Here is a 24030-nt window from a genome sequence, read left to right on the forward strand (position 1 = left end):
CTATACAGGAAATTGCGTGTTCAACTGTGGAAGCAAATCCATGTAAAATGTAAGTCTGTACAGTGCAAACTTGAAAAAATTGTACAGATCTAGACTAGGTAAAAACCAAATAGCACATGTCTGGGTCACACAGTAGTACATGGTAAAGGTATTTATCTTCCACTTCAGTCCATTCATATTCATTAGCATTGATTTAATTTATTTTTTAATATCTCATTTTTAACATTTTACTTTCCTAGCAAACTTTCTGATAGATTTTTGCTATTGAATGTTTTAATATCAAATTCAGGTTAAGCTAGTAACAGGATTTAGATTTCAGTATTCTCTGAGAATCATCATACTTGTGAGGAAAAAAAAAAGTAGAAAACTAATCCCATTTCAAATCACACTAGCTCAAGACTGAATTCAAAAATAAATAAGTAAATATCAAGTACAGTGTGCTCTTAGGGGCCTCTGTAATAACCATACAGTCTGTAGGTTAGAAGCTTCATGAGGAAGTCCATACTGCAGTATATACATAAAGATGTCTTCCCTTCTTTACAAGTATACTTTTCTGCATTCCGCTATTGGAGTTAACAGGGAAGTTTATTACTATAATTGATGACATCTGCTGTGGTTCTGGAGGAACTTTATGATACTGAATGCAAGAAAAAAAAAAGTCAAAGAATGAAAATAGTAAGAAGAGAAAAAGAGGGTCATTATCCCAGTCTTACGCTTACGCCAAAGACAGTTTTTATCTCAAAAATAAGCAATTCCCATTACTTGCTTGTAATGCAAACAAATGCATTCTATCCACATTCTTCTGAAGTTATTCCTAAGAATTATTCAGAAGAAACACCCTCGAGTTACAGAATACTGTATATGGCCGTTGCCTATGGTCAAAGGAGATAGAGAGTCTCTGAACAAGTAGAGTTTGGTTGAATCAATGTCAATTCATAGCTAAGAATTTGAATTCATTCTCTTAGAAATCAACTCTACCTAACATAATCTTACAAGCCAAACACCAATGTATGGCTCCATCATTTCATTTAGGTTAAGTGAAAAGTATCTGAAAGCCAGTCTGAAGACTATACATAGACACCTTCTCATTGAAATCGTATTTAAGGAAACAGCCTCATAGGAGGTGTGTTGCCTATGGAACGTTCATTATAACATTAGGTAACATTCTGAAATTTTTATTCTTTTTCATCTGCGTAGGGCATATAGTGCCCTTACCCCCTGTTTTACTCCTATAATTCTATTTGTTAAGAGTAGCATTTCAGTGTTCAAGAGGAAAAAATCACCCTGGTCTCCGTACACCCTCAGCTTTTCCTCTTTTCTCCTGGTAATCCTTCCATGTACTAATTGCTCTTCCTTTCTCGGTGGCAGCCTGAAACATTTGGCTTACAGTCTTCAAGGGGGTGTGTTCCCTGCAACTGCAACTCATTTGGTTCCAAGTCCTTTGACTGCAATGGAGATGGGCAGTGTTATTGCCAGCCAGGAGTGACAGGAAAGAAGTGTGACCGCTGTGCTCATGGATTTTACAACTTCGAAGAAGGAGGCTGTACTCGTATGTAAATTCTTTTTGGCCAATTGCAGATTTATTTATTTATTTATTTATCTCTTTTCTTACTAAGTTGACCAGTTTTGGATTACTTAACAAATTTCCTGGCAGGTAGGCGTTTTCATAGACAGCCTTGTAAATCAGTCAATTGGCAAGGAGTGCGATTGGCAAAAAGAAAAGATCGAAGCTATTCCTGCTATTTTAAGGTCAGTTTATGGCTAATCTGTTACAGACACCTATGTTTAGAAGGAATAGGGGTGTCTTTTTCTCCAAGTACTTTCTGCCCAAAAAGTTCCTCTAATTTAGTTATGGCAAGGATATCATAGAAGGCTGATTAAGGTGCTTGCAAACCCATGTCAGCTTGAAGGGATGTGAATAGAGGTCTTTTCCAACCTGAATGATTCTATGATTCTAGTTTTATCCCAAACTTTTTCACTGTCCTTACAAGGTTGATCCTTTTTTATTAAATTTCTGTACAGTAATATTTAGGGTATTGCTTACTTGTATACTTTTTGTGTACAACAAGATTTTCAGATAATAACCTTTACTACGTCCATTGTGTAAGCACGGGAGAAGTGTGCTCTTCCAGATGCTGAAATTCTAGTGTCAGACGTTAAATATTTCCAGCCACTTCTTTACATTTGTGTTTGTTCCTTTGGAAATAAGGTCAAACACTGAAACAAACACTTTCTGTCCTTAAAGCATTACAGACTGCTAGATCAAAAAGAATCTAACCCATAGGTCTCCTCACAGAGAAATACTTAATCTTTGCTGTATTTCTAATGTCTCATAGACTTGTTTAGGTCTCATCACAGGAATTGTAGATATTTATCTAGGGAAGTTGGCTGCTGGGATGACAGAGTGGTGGTGATGGCCCCACAATGCATTCCTTGCTGATGGCTGAGTGCTGAAAAGCCAAGGACATTGCTGCTGTCATTCTTCAGGCCAAAGCAGAGGTGTTCTTTCCAGAACCAGTAATCACCACCCCCAGTACCCTAGTCCTCCTCGTTTTCCTTCAGGAAAGCAGCAGAAGCAGCAAGCCTAGCTCTCTGCCTTTTCTTATGACCTTTTTTTATGGAAGAAACTTCTAGGTCTTGAGACCCGCATCTGTGCAGCAACATTCAATTTCAGCTGTAAAGCTGATAAACCTTGAGCCATGCTGGTTTACAGATCAGAACTAAAAACATTACTCTATGGTATTGTCTGCCATGAGAGGGACGGGCTAAGAAAATGTTTACCACGTTGTAAAGTTCAACATGGTACCATGGAAAAGGGAAGGGTTGGTTCACAGGCTCGCTGAGGCACTAAAAGAGCTTGAAATAAATTGCAAATGATATCTGCAGTCCTAAGCATCTTAGCAAATAAATGGAGAGGGAGGAAAAAAAAACACACAACTATAGATGATCTTAATGATTACTCTCTTATTCTAATATTTCACAGTTTAAAAGCACATCACTATTGTGAAATATTACAGAATGTTAATTTCATACAGTTGGGGAAGGGAAATAAGAGGGCAATTAACAAGATCTCACATTAAGATTTTAACTGCTCGTTTAGCAAACATGAAAAGACCAAGTTTAAGGAGCAGTGATGACATGGGAAAGTAGTGTAAATCCAAATAATATTTTAAATAAAAATGTATCTGCCTGTGGTCATCAAGTATTCTAAATAACCTCAACAGCTAAATATGCTAAAGAAAATTAGATTTTTAGAAATTCCAAAGTGACTATAACAGATGGAGAGGAATTCTGTTTTCAAAATGCTGTTTATTCCTCACTTATTTATAGTAGGCCTTTTATGTATTCCTTCAAATGACAAAAAAAAAAAAAAAGGAATTAAATTATGAATCACAGAGAAAATGAGAAATTTAATGAAAGTATATCAAATCATGCTAAGAAGAAACTGCACAAAAATGAATACTAGAGTGACTGTTAAGTATCGAATAAAATATTATACCTCTTTTATCTAGCTTTTATCCAAAAGAAATATAAGTTGATTTTTGTGCAATAAAAATCATAGTTTAAAACAAAACAAAAATTTTAAGAATCATCAGTTAGTGTTGACATTCTGGCAGTAAAGATACAAGAGAAATTCCTATTTCACTGTTGCTTGCAGCAAATGTTTTGTATTTTTTTCCATATTATTTTCTTTTAATGATGTTAAAAAAAAAAAAACAAAAACTATTGCTGTATCACCCCCCTATACCTTTTGAACCAATTTTAGCTAAGAACTGAAAGTCCTTACAGGTCACATCCAAAAGCCTCAGTCTCCCAATGAGAGATGTATTCCTGTAACATCTGCAAGCCACATTGTGTCAAAAGCTTCTATGTAACGTGTTTTCCAATCTTGTTCTGGCAAGACTGAGGCAAAACTTTACATCTTCTTTGCATTAGTTACCTCATTTTGGAAACATCGGTGGGGAAAAATGAAGATCAGTTCTTGTTTGAAATATAGATGTATGGGTTCCATCTTTGCACCTCTCTCATTATCTGCCTTTACTTTAAAATAGAATAGAATAGTTCAGTTGGAAGGGATCTACAAAGATCATCTGGTCTGACCACTCCAGGGCTAACCAAAAGTTAAAGCATGTTATTGAGGGCATTATCCAAATGTCTCTTGAACACTGACATCATGGGACAACACTGATGCATGGGGCATCAAACTATTTCGTACCATAAAAGCGATGAACACAAATGCAGCCCTCAGCAGTGGAGCATTATATTCCGCTGTCCTGTAACCATACTAAGGGACAGATTAGTTCTCAGAGAGTGATAAGTTGCTTATGATGCTCTTGGTCTGATCTCAGAGGTAACGTTGAGGGTGGGTATGCAAATAAATACGCACCAGTTCTGCTCCTCAAAACAACTTGGTGTCTTGTGCTCCATAACTAGTCACTTGTATACTTTGAATCTGCATTTGTCACCCGTGAATTGTTCACTTAATAAATGCTTTAATATCAAAGGCCACTTTTGGAACCACTTCCAAACCCAAATTATTTTAATTGAATAAAATCTACAAAAAATTCCAGTTTCCTTTGAAGACATTGTTGTCCCCCTGACAGAGCTGTAGCACGTTCATGGTGCTTAGAAAAAGAACCCTTGATTTTATCATACATCCCACTGATTTATTTCTGCTTGTGTACAGCCTTTTCCTAACTCTGTACTTGAGTATGAAAGCTGTATTTAAATCTGTGGGGAACAGTTGTTACATAGATGTGAGAGGCAGAGACCAGAGAATGTATAAACAGAGAGCATGAGGACAGGGCATGTGCTCATTATTCAGTTGTTTTCTGGTTACTGGGAGAAAGTACCCTGTCTACTTCCAGTGTTCCCGGTTCCATTTCACATTTTAATACATTGCTCACACAATCTGCCTCTTCCTCCAAATCCCTCTCGCACAAACTTGTTGCAGAAAGAAAATGAATCAAGCTAAAGAGTTTCTCTAAGACCCAAATGATTAGGACAATCAGAACAGAACAAGTTTGGCTGCAATGAATCTTAATTCAGAGGTGCCCATGTACTGCAGGAAGTGTTGGTGGGAAGAGGATACAGGATGATGTAGCCCAAAAAAAAGGAATAAGCTGCAAAAAAGAAACTGACACCACTTTTCTCCCCTATACGAAAAATCTGTTTGCAGCAGCAAAAATTTCAGGAAGTGGGCTCAGAGTGGTGCGAGAGGTGGCATGACATGCAGGTTCCTTGTGCAGAGGGCCCAGAGGCAGTCAGGTTGCCTCTTTCACAAGACAGCATGGCCTGGAAATCACAGAATCACAGAATTCTAGGGGTTGGAAGGGACCTCAAGAGATCATTGGGTCCAACCAGCAGCGCTCAGGTGGCTATGTCATGGGAGTGCACAATGTCAGATGGCTCTGCAGTTCTGCAGTCAGGGCCTTTCTTCTTCATACGCTGTTTTCTTTGTAGTTCCTTCAAACTCAGTTAGCTCAGCTGCACTGCTTCTGGTTTTAGTTTCTCTGGGTTTACCCTGCCTTTCCTGCCTGTCTATCTCTACAGATAACTGGGAGTTCACTGTACAGTACAGGCTGTGGTGGAATGATCCTAACCATGTTACAGCCTGTTTTCCAGATGTCACGTAAAGGGGTGACTTTCACTCTGCTCTATTTTTTTTCTGTCTCCCATGAAGCCTGCGACTGTTCACGTTTCGGTAATAACTGCGACCCTGTCAGTGGCCGCTGTATCTGCCCTCCCAATACCATTGGAGAGATGTGTGACAAGTGCGCACCAAATCACTGGGGCCACGACATTGTCCATGGTTGCAAGGTGAGTGGATCTCTATTTTCTCTCTGTGTGTCACCTCTTTCCCATTGCGTTAATACAGTAGTTTGTAGCTGGGACACAGTTTTAGGTTTGTACATCATTGTTTGTCTCTGTATTGCAAGTTCTGGTGTCAGTCAGACTATGGTGTGAGTGTCAGTGATCTTTTGCTGAGTGCAACAGACTCCCTCTTTCAGGTATGCAGCCTGTAACATCAAACACCTTGTTTGTACTGTACTGTTGTCATGCTGAGTCTGTGTCCTGCTCGAGCCTGATTTCTGTTGTTATAGCTGTGTTTAACATGATTGAGGGGATTACCAAAATATTATACAATGCAGAGACGTATAGCTTCAGGTAACTGACAGTGTCTTCACAGAATAAATTTACTTTTGCCCTAGTTGTGATGTCAGTGGGAATTTATACTTGAATTTTACTTGGGAAGGGCTTCAGCTTGTGCATAAGAGACAGTGAAGAGAGAAGAAAAAAACCAGCAACTTTAGCTGTAAAATGTGTTTTCTTCCTATTTCTTTAAAAGGAAAATAAGCCTTTTCATTAGCCTGTAAATCCTTCTTACTCCAGTGTTCGACTGAGTTTTGAAAAAGTCTGAAGGGGTAGGAAGAAGGGACAAGAAATAGGAAAACAATTATAGTGTGTCAAAGAGGCCACGAAAGCTATTGATAACATCGTACTCCTGAGTTAAGGGGAACAGTATTCAGTTAAGGTTGAAAACTAGTGACAATGAATGTTGTGTTAAGTTCAAATGCCTTCTCTCTGCCTTTCTTATTGATGACGAGGTATTTATAGTACTGCTGCAATTACTCCAAAAAACCGTCTTGTCTGAACATGGCTATTAATGCACTTTCTTAAAAGCCTGTTTGTCATGTAGCTCAGGTTGCAAATTAATTATCAAGAACATTTTCTTTTCTATATGTATAGAAAACTCCTCTTGTGAAACCTCTGCTGTGCCGCTGTGATATAGACTCTTGGCTTCTGAAGCCAGCCTAATGAGGTTGAAGACCTCTGTTTGAGCTCTGGAGTATATTCTCCGATTGTCTTTTATGTGAGCACATTAGTATGGCAGTTCCATGGCACCATCTAAATTAATAATGATCTATCAGCCCACATCTCTTTCAGTGTGTTGCAGCTAATTTCTGCAAAGTGAGATGTGAATCTCCTGCTCACACTCTTTGTAGAAGATTTCCAGAGCTGTTGTAAATCAGGAGGATAGAGAGCTTTACATAAAACTGCTTGCTTGCAAAACACACATAACAACTGATTGTAATTTAGGTTTTGATATTGCACACTGAGTTATTTCAGTGTATGGTGAACAATTTGCTTTCTAAGCTTTATGTTCAAATGTATCTTGTAGAATAGGGTTCTTTCTGTCACAAGGTTTTATTTCTTAGGTTAGGTAGTTGTCTGGCAGTCTAACATTTAACCAGTAGTTAAACAGTTTCTCTTGCATTCAGTAAAAATTGAATTTGAATGCTTCCTGCATATAATCACCTTCTTTATAAATGGTCTTTTCAGAGCAGAAAAAACATGCTGTAAGTATTCATATAACAAACAGTTTTTCTTAGAAAATGAATCTACATTTCCCTTCTCTCTTTTTCAGCTTTGTGTCCTTAATTTTAGCAAGTCTATCCATGTCAGTTACTGTGGTAACCTGTACTGCTGGCACCAAGTTTGCTACTGCAAGCTGAACTTATTCATATGAAATTCTTGTCACGCCAGTGGTCACAGTGAATGTCCTGTGCTAACTTTGTAGTACAGTCACAGTAATAGCACTGAGGGATTCTTCTGTTCTTCAGGAGCCTGCAGCTTTCTCAGCTACTTGCTTCTGTACTGAATATCTAGATCCCTTGGCAAATTATCTATTTCTCTGCTTACCTGCCTGTGAAACTCTTGTTCTGTGAGCAAGTTTACTTCCCAGTACACCAGAAGACTAAATATCCATATCCCATACCATGTAAATTGCTATCATCTAAGAGTGCTGCTTGACAGTTATCTAGCTATCTAGGTAACTATCAAAAGATAGTTAGTTACCTGCCTGATGGATTAGTAAAAATCATTGCACTAGATTCCACCAGGACCCCTGCCCCTGAGCAATTCCAGTTTTAGTAAAGTGATCTGAACATGCCCTGCATAGGACTTGCATAGAAAGAACTTTTTAGAGGGCACTTAAAATTGTTAAGTTAATTTTGTCAGCAGAGTTGTCCTTGATCCTGTTGGATTTATTTCATTTCACTTCACTGCCTGATTTATCAGTCATAAGTAAAATGTGTTCAAAAAGCAAACAGTGTTATAAATGTTTTAAGTATAATTTTTAGTGTTTTTAGTGTAATTGCTAGACCCTTGTTGAATAAAGATAGATGCCTAGCCTTATAATTGATAAATTACCTTTGGACAGTGGAAGTTCATTGTTGTATAAAAACTCTACTTGTCAGTACTGTATTGTGGGTGTTGTTTTTTTGTTGTTGTTGTTGCATGCTTTTTGTTTTGTTGTTGTTGTTTGTTTTTCAGAGCAAACCTGCAATTTTCTCCTTGTTTCTCTTTTCAGTCCTGTGACTGCAGCCCCGTCGGAGCCCTAAGTTCTCAGTGTGACTTAAATACAGGCTGTTGCTTCTGCCGCCCGGAATTCTCAGGGGATAAATGCACTGAGTGCAGGTTGGGTTACTGGAATTATCCACAATGTATTGCTTGTCAGTGTGTCCAGTCAGGGACTGATCCACAGACCTGTGAGACAGAGTTGGGGAAGTGCTCATGCGTTGATCATACTGGCCAATGCAGCTGCAAGGTAGGACATTGAAGGTTGTAAGCTGATCTTATTGATGCTGAGAAATTCACTCCAAAATTCCTTGGCATTTGTACTTGGCTACAATGCCTGCAAACAAACCTAGTTGTTTGTCGTAGTGCATTTGCTAATTGTTGTGGGAGGAGTCTAACATAAAGACTTAAGTGCTCATCAGTTGCTTTTTCACACACTGACACTTGCCAGGATAGCATCCTCTTAGGCTCTCCACTGCCTTTATATTGCTTCCTGGTCTTACAGAAATGTTGCCAATTTAAAACATTCAATACAATTCTTGTTCAGACATTTGGCAAATTAAATGCAAACACATCAGTAATAACAATATTCCACAGAGCTAGTTCTTTATAGTACATTGTCTTAGAGGGAGTCAACACTGATCAGTAAAATGAGTAGAATTCACTGCAATAGTATCTGTTCTTCTGAGTAGACTGCATACAATTCGAGATCACTAAAGTGGTGACTTCAGTAAGACTTTTGAAATCATCATCCACACCCTTCTTATTTGGAATTGTTCTTAGAAGAACCGTACACTTAGGTGGGTTGAAAATTGTCTGGATTACTGGGCTTAAACGATGGTTTGAATCCACTTGGTAACCGCCAAGCAGAGTACCCTAGGGCCAATGTCTTCATCATTGACCCAGGTGATGGGACAGGATTCACCATCAGCAGATTTGAGGATATTGCTGATTTGAAGGAAGTAGACATTGACATACTGAACAGTAGAACTGCAATCCGTAGAGGTAGTTGTAGAGAGTGATATGGTCTCCCCTGAGCTTCCTTTTCTCTAGGGTAAACAACCCCAACTCAGCCACTCCTCATAAGACTTGTGTTCCAGGCCCTTCAACAGTTTTGTTGCCCTTCTCTGGACACGTCTTTTTTGTAGTGAGGGGCCCAAACCTGAACACAGTATTCAAGGTACAGCCTCACCAGAGCCAAGTACAGGGGGAAGGCAAACTGCATACTGAGCTGATCGGGAAAGAGATTGGCCAGCAGATGAAGGCAAGTCTTTATCCTCCTCTACTCAGAGCTGATAAGACTGCAATTGGAAATGGCAGCTTTAAGTTTTGACACAAGAATGCTGAGAAGGGCTAAAATGAAACTTAAAGCAGATGATCTCTAAATATATACTGAGGGAGCTGGACTCTTCTTGTCTGCAAATAAATAAATAGATAAAAGAAGCTGAGGAAAAATGCAATAGCAGCCTACAACAACTTTAAAGTGTTGCTGCAAACATGATGGATTTGAGTCCTTTTTTATAGCAGCAAAAGCATGACAGCTGCATATGGCAGCTTGGGAATTTTGGATTGGATATTGGGGAAAAAATCACTAGGAGGGTCATGCAGCATTGAAACACATTATTCAGACAGGTTGTAAAATTCCCATTCTTGGAGGTTTTCAAACATTTGCTAGTGGTTAGCCTGATCTAGCATTGATCCTCCTCAGGGAGGAGGTTTTTAAAAATGACCTTAAGAGATTCCTTTTGTGATTTTAATTTGTTCTTCTTCAGGGATTGTCCTGGCACAAAGAGCTAGTAAAATGGAAAGATGAATTTTAATGATGTAATTGCCAGGTAATTCTTTTGTTAATTGCACACCAGTCACTTCATTCTGAGTTTAAAGCATAGGCTCAACTGTAGAACCAATTAGGTTGGAAGGGACCTATGGAGATCATCAAGGTCAGACCCTTGTTTGAAAGAGACTGCTGAGGCATTATTTCCAAGGACGGAGATTCTACAACCTCTGTGCAAACTGCTTGACCACCCTCCCATTTCTCTGGTGTATCTGAACAGAACATACCATGTTCTGTTTCCCAAATCCCAATTCATTTGATGATTGGACCATAAGAAGTCTGAAGTGGGTGAATTGTTGACAAAGGCAGTCTGAGAAAAAGTTGTTTCTCAGACTAATGAGCAGTGCTATCTGTCCTATGTCATCCACTGAAAGGGAAAAAGAAGTGTCTCAATTATTTCAGCTTCTCTTTGTATGTGACGTGCTCCAGCCCCCCTAACCATCTTGGTGGCCCTTTTCTGGGTTAGGTCCAGTTTGTCAGTGTCTTTCTTGTAGGTCTTGCAAGCACTAAATAGAAATAATGGAGTTTTATGTCATTTTTAAATAGAAATGTTTCATTTTTGATTCTTTTAAGGCAGAATATAGCTCAATGTTTCTGTGAATGCAAATTAATAATATATATTTAGCTGATGTTTAATGATGAGAAATCACAATTGATATGAAACAATGCAAAGCAAATAAAAGTCACAATTTATGACAGAAAAATGAGCAAATACTACTATATTAACTCAACAGATTTTTGTTTGGTTGCCTTTTTTTTTTTTTTTCAGAGATTAAATCTAGGGTTGGTTAACATTTTGACTAACTTTTCTGAAAGAGTCATATATTGAAGATGCAAAATCTTTATAAAAGGGTAATCATTGCTACTTAAACCTGCTGTTATAGCTGGAAAAAAATGTGCTTTCAAAGGCTTGGGAGCTCCTTTTTCAGTCCTGACAAAAAGCATCAAAATCTAAGCTAAATACAGTGTAAGCGTATTTGCTCATCATTACATGTGGAGAAGAGGGTTAAAAATGGTGAATCCTCAGGGACAGTGTTGGTTTCCTTTATAAGTTTGGAAAGTTGATTTTGTTGTTTAGATTGGCTTCCTGGTATTACTGTCGAGAGGGAAAAAAAAAAAAAAAAACAACCAGTGCTTTTATATTGGTAATTTTTTTAAAATACCGTGTTCTTGGTATGAAAACAATTTTAAAGTGCCATGAATAAATTAACATGTATCTAGCCCTATTTGGTATAGCTTTTTATTTGGACTAATTGAAAAATGAAAATAAAAGCACTGACATTACAACAGTGAAACATTTCAGCCTTGTTAATACAGTTCAATGATGTGGAAAACAATCAGATGGAGAGGAGAAAGATTTTCTCCACAATATTTCCATTGAAGTATGTTTCTCAGCAAGAACATTTAGTACTGTACTTTGAATATTTTAATTTGTCAAAACTAATTCCTATTAAAGAAAAGGTTTGATTAACCCTGGCAGTTTCAGAAAGACATATTTTTTTCTTATCATATAAATCAGTTATTGAGCTTGCCATATCCAAAGTGCCATTTGATGTTTCCATGCTTGCAATAGTCATTAAGGAGCCAGCATCCATTGCTCAGAGTTACTCAGTGGAAACAAATGCAAATGTCTCTGTTATATTAATTTATATGTTTGCATACACATGTGACAGAAAGCTCTAAAGCTCCTTGAATATTTCCTTACACTTATGATTTAATTTTGCACCATTATTAATACTGTTCAATTTTATTTTTCTTATTATTGCCTCTAAATAAGGCTTGTTCCTCATTCCCTTCCCCCCTCCCATTTTTTATTTTTATTTTTTTTAATGTTCTTTCTATTCCAGGTTAACGTGGAAGGTGTCCAGTGTGACAGGTGCAAGTCTGGCACATTTGGTCTCTCTGCCAGAAACCCACTTGGCTGCAGCAGTTGCTATTGCTTTGGCCTGACTACACAGTGCAGTGAGGCAAGGGGGCTGATCCGTGTGTGGGTGAGTAGGGAACTGCTGAGCCATGTAATGCGATAATGTTGCTTCCTGCTGGCATCTTTTAGTCAGGCACTGAGAGGTAGCTAGAAAATCGCCAAACATTTAAGCAGTCATTTTCCTCTTTGTACTTTGAGAATTGGAGAGAGTAGTATGTTCCATTAGACGAACCGGGTCAAAGAATTAAAAGTAATTAAGTAGATGAGAAAACTAGTGATAGGATAGCAGATGTCAAGCCAAAGTAAAGCTATTAAACCCAGGAAAGGGTAAGTTAGTTGTTTGGAGAAATTATGCATTCTAGTGCATTGTAACACAATCCCTGGTATATGATACACAGTTTACCCAGGTGTATTCAAGGGTCATAGGTACTTGTCCAGCATAGATTTTCCATAGTTCAACTAAGCAATTTATTTTCATTGCTTTTTTAAAAAATACTATTATTTTTAAAAGAGCTTACTGAATATGCTGCTGTTTAAATCTGGGAACGGGAGGGTGTAGACCATCAGAGCAAAGAGCTCTCAACCCTTGTGTGGAAAAGGGCCTTGAGACCTATGCCAGACTGTCAAGTAAGACAGACTGAATGTCTCCGTTTACCTATACGGTAAGCACAAAACACACATTGAGACCACTGCTCTTCATTGCTGCTGTGCCAGCTCCTAGTTGCATTCAAACAAAAAAATGACTTGTTCAGTCCTTGCATATAGTCTGTCATATCTACATGTCAACTGTAGAGGGAATGTCTGCCTAGTGCAAATCAGCCAATACCCTGACTTGTTTCATGCGCAAGCATCAATTGGATAACAATACCTTAGGGTGAATATCAAGGAGCAATCTCTTGCTAAAGGGTTCATATCTCTGGGTTGAAAGGCACCCATTCTTCTCATCATTGTTCAAGCCAATAGCACATCTTTCCTTTCCCACTGGATGAAGCAATATATAATGATCTGGCCCAGTTTTTCTCACTATTTAAGTTTTGCCAATCATATGCTGGTAAGATGGAGAGGAAAGGCTGTAAAGAGCTATTAAGTTATAAAATTTAGTCAAGTTTCATGGCAGCAACAGTTCTAGAAAATTGTGCTTTGATCTTTGTGGCAGCACAATGCAAAAAGATAATTTAAACCTCCTGATTATTTTGTGTGTCTCAGGTTCTCAGTATTTACTCTCATATTTATGCTCACATCTAAATGAGTCTATGTACACATCTCATCTGGTTTTTGGAACTCTGATCTATTCCAGAAACGATTCAGAATTGTAAATTGGGTGCCAGTGGATTTTTCCACCTGCTAGTGGCTATTTCAAATGCTCTCAGGTGCCTCAAATGCCATTAGACATATTTAGACAAGTGAATGTTGTGCTATATGACATTAAGGGAAAGGCTTTTCTGAAATTCAAATTTGTTGACCACTTTCTTGATGTCTAAAATACAGTTATGGTAGGAACTCAGGAAACCTCACTTAGGGATGGCAATTGCTGGGAATGCTTCAAAGCCTGGTCAGTCCATAGAAGCTGATGTAAATGGAAATACCAAAATGCTTAAAGTACAGCACAGAGCTTGGGTGATTCCTGACTACCTGATCCCTATCTCATGAACAGTCTGTTGATGGGATGACTATAAGGGATAAGATTCTGAATTCGTTTTCTTCCCTTTCCTTGCTCTTTAGGAGACAGCACTTTTGATACCATCCCTTTCTGTGATACTTTTATCTGCACAGAATTACTAAGACACTTATTACAGTTTTTGATCAAAATTAATGATTTCTGTATCATGCTATTGTGACTCAACAAGTCAAAAAAAACCTTACAAATATCTACATAGCGTCCTTATGTTTTTTATTAGATATGAATTTAGTTGCATAAAGCCTGAGTCCTCACTGTCTGCATTAATCATAGAACACTTAGCTGGACTATTGCATAAAAGTACAAAGGGATCAGACGCTGCGTTCTGCAAAACCTAGTGATGTATGTTAAGTGTTGGTGAGAAGTATGCTTCATTGTAACGTATGTTTCTCACACTCTGAACAAAGGAGGCCCAAGACTGAAATAGCACTATGAAAATCACATTAATAAAATTAATTGGATCAGTCACTAATAAAACTATTTCAAACAGTACTAGTACATTCTTTGTTAACATGAGGACAGGATGCAAAAGGCTTGAGGGAGAAGTCATTATTAACACCCTTTCTCCATTTCTGAAGGAGTAATGAGACTTTTTTGACAAATGGCTCATGACGTGAAATGAAATTCCTTAGCAATATTTTTTTAAGAGTTAAAATTTAAAGACTAACACTGATATTCTTTCATGGGGAAAAACAGTCTTGATTTTCTTCTTGATTCTTTTGAACATGCATAGGTGACCTTGAAGCCAGAGCAAATGATTCTGCCACTGGTGGATGAAAACCTTCAGCACACCACTCTTTCAGGGATTGCATTCCAGCCTCCTGAAATAGTAGCAAATATAGAGCAGGTGATGCAAGTTCTCCGTTCAGAACCTGTTTACTGGAGACTTCCAGAGCAGTTTGAAGGACGAAAGGTAAACATTAGATTCCACTGAATACTGACATGGTTTTACATATTACTGTACTATACATTTGTGTTTCACAATTGTTTTTTTCCCTTCCACTGGGCACAGTAGAAAGTACTTGTCTCCATTACCATGGAAATCTGTAAGTCTGTAACAAACACTATTTTAAAATAGGTATTCACATGTACTATTTTCTACAGGATAGATTTTCTCATAAAAACCTTAATTAAAAAAATAAGCTTCATTAACTAATATAACTCTCTTGTAACTTTTTGTTTCTTTCCATTTTAAGATAAAATGCCAGATCTTTGTAAGTCATGGGGGAGAAAATGACTGAAATAAACCTTCTTTTGAAGGTTATTATTATGCATCTCTATATTTATGTTTTATTTTGTACTTTTTATACTTCTTGGTTTGCCTTAGGAGTGTTTAGATATTCCTTTTTCTAAATACAAAATTCTGGGAGCACTAAGACAGACAAAAAGAAATAGCTAACACTTGGTTTTTTTGTTGTTGTTTAGTACAATGTGAGGTACAATGACAAATTGATGATGGGTATTTTTGAACACAGCCCTTATTCCCAGATAGTTCCCCAAGCACGTACTGCTATTTTATACTACACATGCATTCATCAGATTGTGTACAGGTGCAGAGTGTATCTATCTTCTATGTATACCCAGGAATTTATTTTTAGCTAACTGAAAATGAGATTTCTTTTTGTACTTTGTGTTTTGCTTTGTTAGCTGACTGCTTATGGAGGGAAACTGAAATATGCAATCTACTTTGAAGCACGAGAAGAAACAGGTTTTACTACTTATTACCCCCAAGTGATCATCAGAGGTGGCCCTCCCACCCATACAAGAATTATTGTCCGGCATATGGCAGCCCCTCTGATTGGGCAGCTGACAAGGCATGAGATAGAGATGACAGAGGTAATGCTTCTGTGTTTTTTTTTTTCCATAACATAAGCAACTGGTTCTTTTTAATACTGTTAATAATTATAGAATTATCTGTGTTTGTATCTGTCTTTCAGCATGAATGGAAATATTATGGTGATGATCAAAGAGGAAGAAACACTGTGCCCTGGGAATATTATCGTGATAACCCAGGAGTCAATAGGACGGTGTCCCAGGCAGATTTCACCTGGAAACATTATGGAGATGACTCAAGACCAAATAGAGCTGTATCCCGGGAAGACTTCCTGAATGTGTTGTATGATGTTCATTACATTCTTATTAAGGCTACTCATGGCAATATCATGAGGCAGAGCAGGTAACTGTTTCATGCAATGGTCTGAAATAGTGCAGTGGTCACAGATAAAGTGATAGAGCTTCCCAACAGAATTTTTATTCAAAACTTAAGCAGTTACTAGATGAACAGGAGTTAGCATTCAGCGTAGCAGAAGATGGTGGAGAGGGGGATTTTATTTGATAGAAAATATAAATCATAATAGGCAAATGAAAACTTTATTTTCAGGATCCTTGAAGAGAAAATGCATGTAAGTAGACATCTTGAAACAATTCCAAAGTATTGTTATAAATATTCACTTTTTGAAAAGACGCTGTAATTAAATGTAAATGTTAGCATATGAAGTTTTTTTTTCTTGCAAGTTGGAACTGAAATAAATAGTCAAAGAGGAACAGAGTGTGCCTTTAATGAAATGATACTTAATCAAATATATTAGGAGCAGGTAAACTCAATATTTTCTTCTCAGTTTAATCATTAGTAAGTCAGATGATGAAATAAAGAGAATGCTTAATAAATTTGAAGTGAACGTGAAATTAGGAAGCAATATAAACATCAGATAACAATATAAGAGGCATAATACAAAAATCTGGCTGCAGTCTAAAGGTTAACTATAAGTGTTTATACTTTGAAAGGAGTAGTCAATTGAACAAAATATGTGAACAAGGAACAACTGCTAAATTACCTATTCTTCAAAGAAGGTCTGTTGTTTACAGCATATTGCCAGATGTACATGATTCTGTAATAATATGCTTATTGAGAAATGCAAATATTCTACCTGGATGTATAAACAGGAACATTCTGCAAAGTGCAAAGAATTAATCTTTTAATTACAGCCACCACTAGAAAAGTCTAAGCATCCGGCTTTGAAAAAATGATTAAAGCATTTAGAGGAGAACAGTGAACATCATCAGAGGTCAGAAAATGTGGCCTATGAGAGAAGATGTAAAGAACCACATTTATTCAGAAATTAGAATCTGCCTTAAGATGTATAAAATGTTGTCACAAAGAGAAAGAAAAGAATCAGTTCTCTGTTGCCATGGTGGGTGAGTTAAAAAAAGAAATGAGCTTGAACTTCATCTGGAAAGATTTACATTAGACATGAGAGAAAACTTTCTGGGGGTAAAGAAGTTCCGGAATAGGTTGTTTAAACTATTCCTAAAAGTTTTTGATAATAAAATCACAATGGCCTTTGCAAGAAAAAAAAAATAATAATAATAGCAAGGACACAGGAATAATTGGAGATAAACTCCAAAGGTCTCCAGAGGTCCTTTTTATAATTCTATCATGAAAGTGATAGGCTAAAATTATTTCTATATTTCTATGTTACAAGCATATTTGTAATAACATGCACTTTGACATTTATGAGAGTGAATAGTAGGGGCATGTATAATGCAGCTTTGTATGACAACAAACATAAAGAAGTGTATATACATCCATCTTGCACTGGGTCAATACTAAGTATTAACAACAGATGCCATAAATGTTTTGCATTGATCTCATTTATTTTTGGCATAGTCCTTTTAGGATATTGTATTACAAGTACAAGGAATTCTTATGGAAAGAGGTATGTAAGTAACTCCAATGTGACATGGAAAATTTGAGAAGCATTATCCATGTTTTGGGTCTGTTTCTGCACACCCTTCCCTTTGAGTACTACAGATCCTAATTCAGCTGTGGAAGAAGAAGCTGAATGCTATCCCGGCTCAAGCACTGTAATCAAAGTTACTAAAATGAAATTCCATTTTCATGATTTTGTTCTGAGATGTATATAATCATCGTATCATGTCTGATCTACACCTGCATTGTAATACACCACCAGTTTATCAAGCCTACCTAGTAATGAGGCATTTAACGGAACAGAATGACTTCTGTTTCAGAGCAGGTCTGCAGGGTGGCACTTAGAGAACTAAAATGTATTTTTACAGCATCACATTTCACAACATAACATTTTATATGGCAGCAGAACTTAGTGAAGAGTTCAGCTGTTCTCTCTGACAACTCTCCATCTGAAGTCATAACCTCACATATAATAATATGATTGATTTTGGAGGTGGTTATGTTACAACAGATTTTTATGATTTCTGTCTAGTTACATAGGTAATACTCATCACATGGCATCTGAGACTATAAGTAGCAAATACGCATCTCTAGTGCATTATTATTTTTTTCAAGTTAGTACCTTGAATTATTTAAAAGGAAGTTTTGCTTAAGACCACAAAGTAAATTCCCCAAAACGTTCATAAAGGTTAGTGGGATATTAGCTTGAATAAGAATTGCAGGCTTTTATTAAAAATAGGCTGAGACTCTCTAAAGACAATATTTAAGCATGTGCTCAACTTTAAACATATGTTTGAATTAAATGACTTACAATAAAACATTTGTTTAAATAGTGTGTGTTATGCAAGTTTATAAACTGCTAAAATTTCTCTTTCTACCTGACTGTATGTAGTGGAAAAGTATAAGGCAAGGAAAACTGGGATGGCATTAAGAAAATACCATATATGAAGTCCTTTTAATTTTTTAAGTGTGTTGATAATGTCTTAATTTTAATTTCAGAGTTTAAAAGATGCAGATAAATGATAAACCATAGGAAAAGCATTTAAAAGTAAAGCAGTGGCAGGTGACAGAAAAATAAAAATAGCCTAGTTCTGGTGTTAGTTATATAGCTTAGCAGCAATGCTAATGTTTTGGGCTTTTTTTTCTTTCTTCAAAGCTGCAGCATTACTAGTGATTTAGAGATTTCTGCTCAGAATCCAAAGCCAAACATTTTTCTCCTATAGTGTCCATTTTGTTGCCCTCATTTTCACATTCACCACTCTAAATTGAAACATTTCTTTTATTAGATTTTGTTTTGCTTTGCAGGCAACTGGGCTGTGATAATAAATTAGTTTCAATTGGAAGTATGCTTTCAATTTGACTGTGAATTATTTCAAAATCCCTGACACCGATCAGATAGCAGTTGCTAGACTGCTTCCTATTAGACATGTTCCAAGAATCAGCCAAGCCTGACCTTCCTTAAGTAACATTTTCACACAAACAACATGTAGCTTTGTGGTCCCAGAGTATATTATTATGTAAATTCACTTTCTGACAGTAAATAGTTTTTCTGCAGCACACAGACTATTGTCTGAGCCTTGAAGGTGATGGGGAGGCACGTTTCGTTTTGTTTCTCTATTAAATGTACAGAGATTTCAATGTATGCTTGCATTGACACATCAGATCTAAATGTTTTTGCCCTCTTTATTTTCAGTTTTCTGTTTTGATCTGGTTTTATTTATTTTTTTTTTCAATTTCCCTGCTCCACTGAACCCCTTTCTTCAAGTGGTAAGAAGAGAGCACAGGGTTAACGTTACTAGATGATTGGGGGATTTTGCTTTGACACAAGGTATTAAAAGGTATAGTTCTGGTCACCTACATTCAATCACAAAACTCCCCAGCAGTGAGCTTTTGCTTTTCCTATGGTCATCCTGACATCGGTGCCTATGGGCTGATGTGCAGAACAGTGCCACAGTAGCTCAGTAATCAAGTTTGGGGAGTAAATGAGCAGGCTATGAGCATGAACAGAAGATGAGCATTTCTGTGACTTTGTGGGCATTAACCCTATGCACAGACACTTGATGAAAAGATTGTAGCAGCATTATCTATGATTATTCAGCTAGCTATTCACGTATTCTTCAACATTTTCTCTTAGGTTGGCATTTTTTTGAAGCTTTAAAATTTTACACTATTCTAACCTCCTTATTTACCAAAAACTTGTAGGGGTTTCAGATCACAATATTCATTTAAACAAATTAACAAAACCCCAAAATAAAGAAGTAAGCTAAAAGAACAACACTGGGGTCAATTAGGATTAAGTGTATTTCATTAGAGCCCTGTATGGCAGGTCAGCATGCATGCTGGAAAGACAGGGAGTGGCTGGGGGGCAATGATATCGTTATTAAAGCAAATAAATATTTCAAAAGTTAGTGTTGGATGCTCTGCCATGAAATATAACCATTTCTGATAATGCTGGATGCCTTTGTGGTAGGATTTTTTGTTTGCTTTAAATTGTTTATGTATCTAGGTGATCCTAAGAAAAAATGGATATCTGGCTTACAGCTCTTCCTGCAAAGAAAGGCAAACGAAATCCACACTTTGAAGTCTGCTCTAGAGCTTGCTAGACTGGTTTAGTTGCAGGGGATAGATATTTTTAAATAGTTTCCTCATTAAAAGATCATGTAGTGAACAATTTTATTGCTGTACCTCTGAGTATCATAAATTGGAACTGCATTTAGTATGCAACTTCGATTTCTTAATGAGTCCCTCTGAATGAAGAATCAGATTTGAGCTGTTGTTAATAGTTTCACTGAAAAGAGATTAAAAAAAAAAAAAAAGTAGAATCAATTAGAAAAGTTATTTAATTGATTGTCTGGAAATGGACAATGAGGCTGGAGGTGCTGATAGCTTTGCTATTTCCTTAGGAAGAGCAAAAATAGTGTTTTATCTCCTGTAGATGAAGAAGCCTACAGACAGCTAAATAAGTCCATGTTCCACCATGCTAGCTGACTATGAAGTAACTGGTTTTGAGTTAGTGCTTCATTACTCTTATTAGAGATATTTACTCCTCCACTCTTTCTGTTTTTTTTTTTTTGTTTGTTTGTTTGTTTTGTTTTTTCAGGATTTCTGAGATCTCAATGGAAGTTGCTGAAGGTGGCACTGTGTCTGGAATGGCTCCTCAGGCTTACTTGATGGAGCAATGTGTCTGCCCACAGGGTTATTCTGGTTTGTCTTGTGAGGTACAGTAGTAAACTTCCAGTAAAAGTCTTTATGCTTTTTGTTTTCCATTGATTAGTAAGATGTGATAAGCAATTAGAGAATATATGCATCATTTTATCATGACCATGATTCACGGCGTCTGTGGAGAAAAACAAAACACAAGAAGCTTTTATGTCCAATAATAATAAATTCTATAAATTATTGATTCCTGTAAGTAAACTACAAATTAACATTGGTAATAATGAATAATTAAAGGTTACATACTACTTATTTATAAAAATTTAATGATCTGTCAATTGAATGAAATTCAGAAAATAAAGTATAACTATAAACTTGGAAACAAAAAAATATATAAATAAAAGATTGTTATTAAAATTGTGGAACCAAGCAATAAAAACATACCCATGCAGAATTTTGAAATTCCTTTTTATAAAGGTTTCCAGATTTTTCAGTTTGCCTTGCCTGTTATTTCAATTCCCATGTAAAGTTTTTTTAAGGCTTTATGATTGATTGAAATATTTTATTTTGAAAAATAAACAAACAGCATTTCAATTTGATTTCTTAATTTTTGTACTATAATGAATAACTCAAATAGCAAAAGAAATAAATAAAAAGAAAAGTGATTGCAAAACAAAAACCTGAAATAGTGCATTCTGAGCAGCTGGTCAAAAAGGTCATAATTTAGAACCTGTAAATTCATCATATTTATCTTTCTCCTTGAAAGCGTTACAGTCACATTCCTTTGTGGGCCAACACTAATAAGATTAAAAGATGCCCACTTTGTTCTTATTTTGCATGCTGCTTAAGTGCCCAAAACAGCAAATACCTTAAGACTGGAGATGAGATCCATGCTGTCACGTCTGCACTTCATGAAATAAACTTCATGGAAAAGTTTTCAAAGCTTTAGCCGATGTCTACTGCTCATGTTCAAACTGTCAGTTTTCTGAAAGCTTGTGATTTGTCCAAGTGTATCTATGAAAATACATAGGACCGCTGTGACCTGGCAGACACCCTTTCACTTTACTCCCCTCAATTATTATTCTTCCAGTGCTTTTATGAGGTTTCCATAACAAGATCTTGCTCAATCCATACACATTCTTTTAAGAAGGAGCAGAAATTCTGGAACGTGGTCCAAGTAGTGCGTTTTGCTTTATTCTTAGAAGTAGTCAAACCACTGTCTCCTAAAAGAAAATAAAATAGATCTGATACTAATAAAAACTTTTGTCCTGAACAGTTGAAGTTTGGTAAATATCTAAGTCATTGAACACCGGGAAAAAATTGTTGGTCAACTGAGTGAACTTGGTGCTTCTTGTACATGTGCTGTATTTATTTTTTACTTATCTAAATATTTTCATGCTGAAAATTGCATGTTTCAAAAATTCCCAAGTTTTATAGAAAATCATCTGGCTTGTGTGCTTTGTAAAATGTCTTATAATAGGTACCATAGAAAGAGTTTAAGATGTGTAAACCTGTGACTGCAGAATAGAAGTTAATTAATGTTTATGACTGTGTGTGCTCCTGATGATGGGCCTTGCAGTTGCTGTGTGTGCAAAACAGCATGTTTACGTTATTTAAGCAGTACCAGAAATTCCAAATGCTTTTGTTGCTAGGTGGAGGTAGCAGGGAGCAACACCTTGAGTATTCTCAGTCAAAATCCCTCAGCCATCCTGACTGAACAGGATCTTGTAAAGGGTTCCCCAAAGCCAGCAACAGCAGAAAATTTGGAGTGAGGAAATCAAGGGAAAATGCATTGTTACATTTCAGATGTTGTGCAGGACTGTTTTAAGCAGCAAATGAGGCAACAGGAACAGTGAGTTCATAGGAAATGTGTGAAAGGAAATTAATGAAGGCATTTTCTTTGCATGCTTTTTGGGTAAGAGCATATACCTGAATGTATGTAAATATACATATATGAGAAAATAATGTTTCAGCAGTTTCTCAGAAGTACAGTTGTTTGGTTTAAATTACTGTAACAAACAAAAAAAAGGAAAATATATGATAATGTAATTAGAACTTTATTTTAATTCACACCAGGGGCTAGAATAAGTGTCTCAGTTGCAACCTTCGTACTTCATGCTTAATTGTGTAATCTTCACATGCTCATAGCTTAGTTTATTTTTAGTGTGCTTAGTGAAGGTTGTGGTGTGTTCTGTGAAGGTTTATCTAATTTCAACAGGAAAAAAAATACCTGATATCCAGACATCTTTAAGCAAATGCTAACGTAAATAGATAACGTATCTATTTCATGGTTTGTCCTGTAATGTCTGTAATTTCATTGTGAGGACATATATATCCTTTTTCTTTTAATCTGGAAGCAGGCTGAAAAAACAGTGGTAAGAGTTTCCCTGATGGCTACTTCTGAAACACCTCCAAACTAGTAATGAAAAAGTCTACTACTTCATCTTTTGTCAATGTCCTGTTTCATCTCAGAAATGCTTAGATCAAAATAGGTGACAAGAATGTCAATTGCGTATCAGAAAAAAAAATTAGAGTTGTTTGAGGATGTACCATATATTTATACCCTGATCCTTAAGTCACTCAGAACTTGTCAACCTGTGCTACGTACCATTTTATATTTGGACAACAGCTCCTTTGGGAATGGAGAGGGGAGAAAAATTAAGAAATTATAGTAAGAAACAAAATTACTTTCATATATGAGATTATTTATCTAAATTGGAATTATTCACAAACCATGAAAAAGCAGATAGACAGTTTTTATGCTTCAGGGATCTTAATGTAGTCTAAGTCAAAATAAAGGGAAAAAGCAGAAGTAAGTTAGATTACTTTCCATATGATTCTAAAGAAAATAATTGTGTTTATGCTCTTTCCATAACTTACTCCTGGATGTTTTGGCAGTGATTATAAAACTGTCAGAGAGGTATTGTATGAATAGAATCTAGCATGTCAGGCAGTGCTTGACTGGAGAATCCAGCTTTTGATAATAAAAAGTTACTTACTCCAGATTCTTTTTTGTTTATTTTGCATCCCTTTTACTGCTTTGTGAAAAGGTATGCTACTCACACTGTCCAAAAAGCACAAAATTAGGTCAAGAGTAGGAAATGACCACATCAGACAGCCTTCACAGGCTCCTAGCACCACTAGGTGGTGGGGTTTATATATGGGATAAGTGACTTGTCTGTCTTATCCCTAATGGTCTGAACTATCAAAATGGTCCTGTTTCTATTTTTATGCTGCTGTAGCTGTGTGCTTTCTGGGAAATATGTAGACACTTTGATACATTTGCATAATAAGCCTGAAATAAAGATTAAGTGCTGGATTTTGCATGTGTCAACTTTGCTGGTAATTTTGGGGTTGCTCTTAGAATT

At 36.5% G+C, this 24030-nt stretch overlaps 1 protein-coding gene across 1 annotated transcript in view; it reads left to right on the forward strand.

Moving 5' to 3' along the window:
- LAMA2 (laminin subunit alpha 2) overlaps nucleotides 1-24030 on the forward strand; it is a 381555-nt gene that overhangs the window by 244839 nt on the left and 112686 nt on the right. Inside the window, 8 exon segments of the mRNA XM_040551823.1 lie at nucleotides 1369-1549; nucleotides 5684-5820; nucleotides 8375-8611; nucleotides 12043-12186; nucleotides 14531-14710; nucleotides 15445-15633; nucleotides 15735-15973; nucleotides 20607-20724. Of these exon segments, the coding sequence (XP_040407757.1) occupies nucleotides 1369-1549; nucleotides 5684-5820; nucleotides 8375-8611; nucleotides 12043-12186; nucleotides 14531-14710; nucleotides 15445-15633; nucleotides 15735-15973; nucleotides 20607-20724 (1425 nt within the window).

This window comes from Cygnus olor, chromosome 3 (genome assembly GCF_009769625.2).
Source record: "Cygnus olor isolate bCygOlo1 chromosome 3, bCygOlo1.pri.v2, whole genome shotgun sequence".
Taxonomy (NCBI): domain Eukaryota; kingdom Metazoa; phylum Chordata; class Aves; order Anseriformes; family Anatidae; genus Cygnus; species Cygnus olor.